This window comes from Orycteropus afer, unplaced genomic scaffold (assembly GCF_000298275.1).
Source record: "Orycteropus afer afer isolate SDZICR_OR568_19922 unplaced genomic scaffold, OryAfe1.0 scaffold00236, whole genome shotgun sequence".
In the NCBI taxonomy this organism is placed as follows: domain Eukaryota; kingdom Metazoa; phylum Chordata; class Mammalia; order Tubulidentata; family Orycteropodidae; genus Orycteropus; species Orycteropus afer.
Window position 1 is genome coordinate 572359 of NW_006921823.1, and position 8736 is coordinate 581094.

An 8736-nucleotide genomic window follows, 5' to 3' on the forward strand; every position below is an offset into this window, starting at 1 on the left:
TAATCTTATAGAACTGCTAGGATTGAAAGATCTTTTTACTAGTATTTCTGGTATTAAATTCAAAATATAATTTGTTGGATTCTACCTTAGCTAAAAAAGAAATTAAATTAGATAATTTATTCTTTGAAATACTATGAAAAATCCCCATTTACAAGACGTATACAATCAAGATAAATAATAAAAGGTGAATATAAATGAAAAGTGAACATAATTCTGATCTTTGCTACCTCTGAAAGGTACTGTAGATATATATATATATATATATACACACACACACACACACACACATATATATATTACACCAATATAATAGAAATGGCACAGTCTCTGAGACACTTTCCACATTTTATTTACATTTTAAGACTAACATTCATCTCAAAATCACATAATCATACACCTATTTCTTTTTGGTTGGTTTCACTTACACTTAAATGCATGGTTTGTTAAACAAAGACTGTAAACAAATATTTACCATGTCTGTTACATGGAAGACACAGAAACGGCTTTTAACAGAAATTCAGACTCCCCCCACTTTTTTTATTATAAATACAGGTATCAAAACAATCCTGAACATGTTTGATACTACTAGTAGTCAGCACCCACACCACTTCAGAAATTAACACAGCTGCAACAATAATCATTGTACCTGCTACTTTAAACGATTTAAACTGCAGCTCTTTCACTAAGCAAGATGGATTAAAGCATGCCTTTGATGGTTTCCTCCTGGAGACTGGTTTTCAGAAACATACATCCTTCCACAGCAACCTGACACTTCTCCAGTGAGCTTGCATCTTTTAAACCTGAATTCTATTTTGAGTACTTCAGGTTTATTCTTAAATGACAGTGCTTTGATAAGAGAGAAGTGCTGCATTTTTCCTCCTGTGACCTGAAAACATAATGGGTGTACATATATTAAGTGTATTCTTACAAATGTCCCAGTCATGTTTACCAGCTGGAATTCTTTGACTTAATGTGTGGGTATTTTGCATTGTGATACTTAATCAAGACATTAACATGAGTAGTGGGTTGTTGATTTAAGACAAGTTTGAAAGCCTCTAAAATCAATTGTTGTATGTTTGCCCTTCTGGTGGCTGCGGAAGCTTCATATTTTCTTTGGACATCATTAGACGTCTTAGCTCTTGAAGTACAACTTTAATGCTATACGAATTTTGCCATTTTGCTAACACTGGTATGCTCCGTGTATCCACCTGAAAGGAAGGAAAAATGATTAAGATTAACTACTAATTATAAAGTACTCTGGCACCAATTTTTAAAAAATACTTTAATAAATTAGAGTGTTTTTAAAAAATCATGGCCTTTGGAACTCATTAAAATTTAAAACTTTTGTTCATTGAAAGATCTTACCAAAAAAGTGAAAACTAAGTTACCAACTGGGAGAATAGCTTCAGAAACATATATCCAGTAAGAATATAATAACCAAAGTATATATAAAATTTCAACAACTTAACAAGAAAAACACAAACAACCCAATCATAAAATGGCAAAGGATTTGAATAGACATTTCACCAAAGAGGACATTCAAATGGCCCCCAAACACATAAGAAATACCCAAAATTATTAACCATCAGAAGATGAAAATCAAAACCAAAATCAGATGTCATTTTACATTCCCATTAGGAAAATGAACAAACAACAAAAACAAATAATAAATGTTGCCAAGGGTATGGAGAAATTGGAACCCTTACCCATTGCTAATGGGAACGCAAAATGGTAAGGGTGTTGTACAAAACAGTGTTGCTGTTCTTCAAAATAACTAAAAATAGAACTACCAATTCCACTAATAGGTATATACCCCAAAAGACTTGAAAGCAGAGATGCAAATAGATACTTGAACACTAAAGTTCTTCACAGCAATATTCACAATGGCCAAAAAGTGGAAACAACTTAATGCCCATCAACATGTGAAGGGATAAACAAAATATGGTACATATATACAACGAAACAATACTCAGCCTGTAGGAGATATGAAGTCTGGATACATGTTACAATATCAAGGGAGCTAGAAGGCATCATGCTGAGTGAAATAAGTCAATCATAAATAAGTCAATCACTTACATAAAAGTAAAGGCAAATTTTCTTTTAGACCAAAGTTTATCAGTGGTTACCAAGAGTGGAAAGGAGGGGGAAAAGGGGGTTATTGTTTATGGAGTACAAAGTTGGTTCGTGGTGACGGAAAAATTGCATTGCTTAAGGGTAGGGTTGCATGGCCAATCAATAAGTTGAATGTCTGTAAAAAAGATGAATCTGCAAAAGCTGTATGATAGATATATTTACAACAACAACAAAGAGTAGCTGCTAAAGCTGATTATACATAATCAAACACCTCATGGAATTTGGTTCTTTGGTTTGGAGGTTTATGGTTATGGTTTCATGTGACATCCCAGTTAACTGGCCTAATAATGTGTTAAGTGCCTCAGTTCTACCTCTTACTTAATTGTGTAGTGCTTGGGGTCTTAAAAACATGCAAGCAACCATACAAGCACAACAATTGGTATCTAGTAGCCTGAAGCAACAAGTAGGGAAAGCCAAGAATAGGAGAAGGAAATGATGTGCAGAACTGCCTCCATGAAAAACTGCTTCCTTTGTCATGAGGCCAGAACTGGATGGTGCCCAGCTACCATTACTGAATGATCTGATCAAAGATTCTATAAAAGAATCCTCACAAAAAGAGGAAAAACGCAGAACAGAATTTCAAAATCTTACACAATTCAGATTTTTCTTGAGACACAGAGCTGGATAAATCACTGAACCTATTGCTGAGATAATCTTTAAACTTTAAACCACAAATATCCCTGAAATATCTTGAACAACAAATAATGTTTTAGCTTAACTAGTATAAGCTAAGTTAAGTTAATGTCTATCTTGGGCATGAAGCTCTTTTAAGATCTATATGGGATCAAACTGACAACAGCAACTCAAAAGTTTGTGTTGCTGTTGTTGTTATGTGCCATCGAGTCAGACCCAACTCATAACGACCCCTCCTAGGGTTTCCGAGGCAGTATCATTACAGAAATAGATTGCCCAAACTTCCTTCCAAGGAGTGGCTGGTGGGTTTGAACTGCCAGCCATCTGGTTAGCAGTCAAGTGCCTATGCACTATGCTATCAGAGCTCCCAAAAGATTACACAGGAACAATGAATTTATGTGAGGGCAGTGAATTTATGTCAATGGGGAAGGAACAATTCAGAAAAGGTAGGTAGGAATGGTTACATAACTTGAAGAAAATAATCTATGTCACTGAACTGTAGAAAATGTTGAATTGGTATATGTTTTACAGTGTATATTCAACAAAAACAAAATAAATAAAATGAAACAAAAAATTCATGACCTGGCTTTATTTTATTTTTTTTAAAAAGGTACATTATGAAAGTATATAATATTCAGGGAAAATATTTCTTCTTTAATACAAGTTGACAAATAAAATTGGATTTTTTTTATATCTTACAATAAATATATTGTAAACTTTACTCATCAGGAAAAAATAAACATTATGTTAAATACTATTTTGTAACCATATTTACCAATTCCTTCTTAAAAAAATAAGGTAAGAAGGTTCCTCTCCATTTCCAAAGCCACTTCCCAAAATCTATGCAATTATCTCAAAATCTGATTTAGGGAAGAGTTTCGAACCTGACCTCTCAGTTTTCGTATTTTTCTTGCCAGTGGGTTTTTTTTTTTTTTTAAATATTGTATTATGTTTCCCATGGAAGTTTACACAGCAAATTAGGTTCCCATTTAACAATTTCTCTATAATTTGTTCAGTGACATTTGTTACATTTTATAAAAGGTGTCAATTTTCTCATCATTTCTGTCCTATTTGTTCCATTTCCAGTAATCTAGTCTCCCTGTACTTTTGCCTTCTCATCTTTACTTTAGAGTAAATGATGACAATTTGGTCCCATAGAGATGATTTTTCAAAGAACTACAGCACTCACAGTGATGATATTTATTTTATGAGCCAATATGTTAATTAGCTAAAGCATGAACTCATGGAACAGTTTTGGTTCAAGAGTATCTCAGGGGGACAGGTTTCCATTGTATTCTATGCACTGTACTAATTTTCCATTGTGGCCATGCTATTGTGGTTGTTAGTTGACACTGAGTAGGCTCTGCTTCATGGCAAAACTTTAATAAAAGAACAAAATATTGCCTCATCGTGTATCATCATCCTATCATCATATTGGTATGTTTGAGTCAACTGTTGTGGCCAGTATGTCAATTCATCTCATTGAGGGTTTCCCAGTTTATATTGGCCTTCTATTTTATCCAAAAAGGATATCTTTTTCTAGTGATTGGTCTACCCTAATGATATGGTCATCCTATACTCCAGTTAAAACACCAACTCTGACTTATTGTTCAAGGCCCTATGTCAAATGGCTTCACTACTCTTTACCCGAATGGACTAATTCCACTACTTACCAAGGCAATAACCCCGTTATACTCAGGCCTATCTTCTTCCAATCTAATACCTTCCATTACCTCTCTTGTTCCCTGGTCTCTACTGCAGCTCACACACAAAGTTATTAGGTTGACTACACCATTGTTCCTATCAGTTAAAATTGTGTGTAAAATCCAAGGCCTATGGAACTCTCTTGGGGCAATGTTTAAAGCAGTTACTGGCTAACCAAGTGGCTGGTGGCTTGAACCCACCATCCACTACATGGAATAAAGATGTGGCGGTTTGCTTCCATAAAGATTTATAGCCTTGGAAACTTGATAGGGGTTGGTACGAGTCAGAATAAAGTTGATGGCAGTTTACATGAAGTCCTACTACTTTTGCACTCTTCCATTCCAACAACAGTGTACACAAATCTTTCTCATCATAATTTCAAAAATGTTACATTATAAAAATGCTTTTCACTGCTGAGTTGTTTAATTAAAAAAAGAAAAAAGAAACCTCCAACCATCTATTCTGTGTTCCAAAAAATACTTAAAAGTTATTCTGGAAAATGACAGGGAAGAGGGAAAAAAGCTTTACAACTGAAAAGTGAAAGAAGAACGAACATGGGTCAGTCACTTACTACCTTTATAATCTGACCAACTAATTTAACTTTTGAAAAGGTACAAAATGGGAAACTACATTAGCACCTAGTATGTGTGACTGAAAGAAACAGTGAAGTAAAAGAGCTGAAAGAGAAGATTTCAAAGGGCAGCCTGAGAAAACAAAGTAAGATATTTTAAGGAAATGTGCAACGACCTGGAGTTAGAAAACCAAAAGGGAAGAACATTGTTGGCATTTCTCAAGTACAAGAACTGAAAAAAAAAATTAAGCCTCAAGTCCCAATACGGAAGGCTTGAATAGACAAAATATTGAATGATGCAGGAAGTATCAAAAGAAGACAGAAGAAGAATTCCGGAAGATGGCAGAACAGGCAGAAAGACTGCAGAGACCCTCTTCAACAAAGAAAAGGGGAACTAACTAATACAGATACAGAAGATAATCCTGGAGCCCTGGGCCCTGAAGGGAAGGATATAGAAGTGGATTAAATGCCAACTAGCAGAACAACTTGTATGGAAACACCAAAAAAGGAGATATATGGAGCTGTGGTCTGACAGCGATCCTGACGGCACAGATAGCTTGGATATTGCCGAGTGGTGGTAGGACCTAAGAATTAAACTAAAAATCAGCCCTGCTACCCAGGGACTGCACAGAGGACTGCTCTGGAGGCTGGGCAAGAAAAGGGGAAGCAGCGAAGATGACAGCAGGGAGACCTGTGATCTTTTGTCTATCTGGAGGGTGCAGCAATTTTGAATGTTTACAAGCAGCTTGACCATGTTGGATATTTAAAGTGACAGCGTTCTCCCAGATTCCAGGGACTAAAGAACAGGCTCCACTTGCCAGTAACCCCAAGGACATTTTTGCACCCAGACGGCTAGAAAGTTACTGTTCCAGTGTGATTACAAGCTGTATGTTTTGTTCATTTGTTTTTACTTTTTTGACGATTATTCAATGGTTATTTTTGTCTAACTACACCCACAACTCCTGCAGCTTCACTTACTGAGTGAGAGCCAACACTTCCTCCTCCACCAACGGGCCAACAGTAAAGAACCACCACCAAAAGCCTGATTCACCCTTGGCTGCTCTTCACAAACAGTTAACAGAGATCTAAATACAATAACGCCACGATATCTCAGACAACAAACCATGATAGTCCACACAAAGAAGCAAGATAAAGTGGTAGAAACAAGGAAGCAGGATACAAACCCACAACATATCCCTGAGGAAGAAGCAGCATTGGAACTCTCTTATAAGGAATTCAAAAGAATTATATTTAGTTATCTTCAGAGGATTGAGAGACAGAACACGGCAAACACAAACCCTAGAATAATTATGGAAGAAAATACAAGAACAAAATGACAAAATAAATGAAAAATTAGAAATGATTATAAATCCACAGCTAGAAATCCAGAAGATTAATACTAAATTGTCAGAAATAGATAACACATTGAAAGGGCAAAGGAGTACAATTGATGCAATGGAAGACAAAATTAATGAGATTGAAAACAAATACCTGAATTCTTCTTTGGAAAGGGATCAATCAGAAAAGAAGATCAAAACAAAATGAAGATAGCCTAAGGATTGTGTGGGATACCATTGAAAGGTATAACCTACGTGTCACTGGAATTCCAGAACAGGAAGAAAATAATAAAACCACTGAGAAAATTTTCAAAGATTTGTTGGAGGAGAACTTTCCCGGATATGAAGAAAGATGAGAATATATACAATCAGGAAGTCTAACGAACCCCAAACAGGATAGACCCCCAAAAGAAAATCACCAAGACGTATCGTCAAACTCATAAAAACCAAAGACAAAGACAGAATCCTGAAAGCAGCATGGGAAAAAAAGAAGTTACTTACAAAGGACATCCAATAAGAATAAGCTCTAATTTCTCAGCAGAAACCATGCAAGCAAGAAGGCAATGGGATGGTATATATAAAACCCTGAAAGAGAAAAATTTTGAACCAAGAATTATATATCCGGCAAAACTGTCCCTCCAACGTGATGGAGAATTAAGAGATTTCCAGATAAGCAGAAATTAAGAGAATGTGTTAAAACAAGACCAACCTTAGAAGAGATACTAAAGGGAGTCCTTTGAACAGAGAAAAATATCATGGTTTATACAAGGTTGCCAGACAATGTTTCTACAAGTGTACTGGTATGTTCTGCAAGAATTCCCAGGTGTACAGTAGAGCTGACAAGGGACAAGGTTGTAGTCACTGCTTGGCCACAACCAGCAACCCAAAGGGAGCAAGTAGTTTGACCTGTGGGCTCGGGACAATAGACGCAGAGGACATCAAGCTCAACTGGCATAACACACTACAAAAAACATTGTTCCACATCCTTTGATGAGTAGGGACTAGGATCTTAAAAGCTCACAAGCAACCATATGGATGCAGTGATGGGTCTCTCCTCATACAAAGCAAAGAAGAATGAAGAAAACCAAAGATCCATGGAAACAATTAGTCCAAGGGACTGGTACACCATGCAATCTTCAGCCTATAAGACTATGAGACCAGAAGAATTAGATGGTGCCCGGCTACCACTATCAACCACTCGGAGGGGGATCTATGTAGGAGATCCTGGATAAAGAGGGAGAACAATGTGGAACAAAACTCAAAATTATTTGAAAACAAACAAACAAACAAAAAGACCAGATTTGCTGGTCTGATAGAGCCTGGTGGAACCTCTGACACTACGGCCCCTACCTGCCCTTCAGGTTTGAAACTGATTCCACACCTGTGACTTCCATCCAAATAAAAGACAGGCATATGAGGTAAACATTTACATTAGGGAGATACACTCCTTGGAGAGAACAATCATGAGAGAATAGAAGGGCTCCTTATGTACACGGAGAAAGCTCAAGGACAGGAGTACGTGAAGGAAAGGACACAAAAAAGAGGTAACTATTGGGAAGGGTTCTGGCAAGATGGTGGACTAGGCAGAAAGACCGCACAGACCCTCTTCAACAAAGAAAAGGGAAACCAATTAACACAGACACAGAAGATAATCTTGGATACCTGAGCCTTGAAGGGGAGGATATAGAAGTGGACTAAAGCCCAACTACCAAAGGAATTTGCATGAAAATACCAAAAAAGGAGACACACGGAGCTACGGTCTGGCAGAGATCCTGACGGCACAGACAGCTTGGAGATACCCGAGTGGTGGTAGGACCTAAGAATTAACCTAAAAATCATCACTGCTACCAGGAACTGCATAGAGAACTGCTCTGGTGGCTGGGGAATAAACGGAGAAGGTGAAGAGAAAGGCGGTCGGAGCTGTGGACTTTTGCTGGTCCAGAGGGTGCCGACATTTTGAAGGGTCAAAAGAGGCTTGACTATTTTGGATATTTAAACAGACAGCACGCTCGCAGATTCCCGGGGCTTAAGAATACGTGCTGCTTTCCAACAACACCAAGGTCACCCTGGACCTGCAAGACTGAAAAGTTTTTTGATGGTTATTCAATTGTAATTTGTATCTAACTGAGGGGAAGACAACAACAGTCCCCATGAGACACAACTACACCCACACCTCCTGCAACTTCACTTACTGAGCGAGAGCCACTACCTCCTTCTCCAACAATGGGCCAAAGATAAAAAAAACACCAAGAAGAGCCTGAATCACCCTTGGCTACTCTTCACAAACAGTTAACAGAGTTCTAAATACAAAAATGCCACGATGCCTCGGAAACAACAAACCATCACACTCCACACAAA

The 8736-nt window shown here is 37.3% G+C and overlaps 1 protein-coding gene across 1 annotated transcript in view; it reads right to left on the reverse strand.

The window, feature by feature from the left end:
• Window positions 1–1061: 1061 nt before the first annotated feature.
• The window catches only part of UBE2V2 (ubiquitin conjugating enzyme E2 V2), a 161566-nt gene continuing 153891 nt past the window's right edge, over window positions 1062–8736 (reverse strand). Inside the window, exon 5 of the mRNA XM_042782082.1 lies at window positions 1062–1208. Within this exon, the coding sequence (XP_042638016.1) occupies window positions 1062–1208 (147 nt within the window). The remainder of the gene's footprint in view (window positions 1209–8736) is intronic.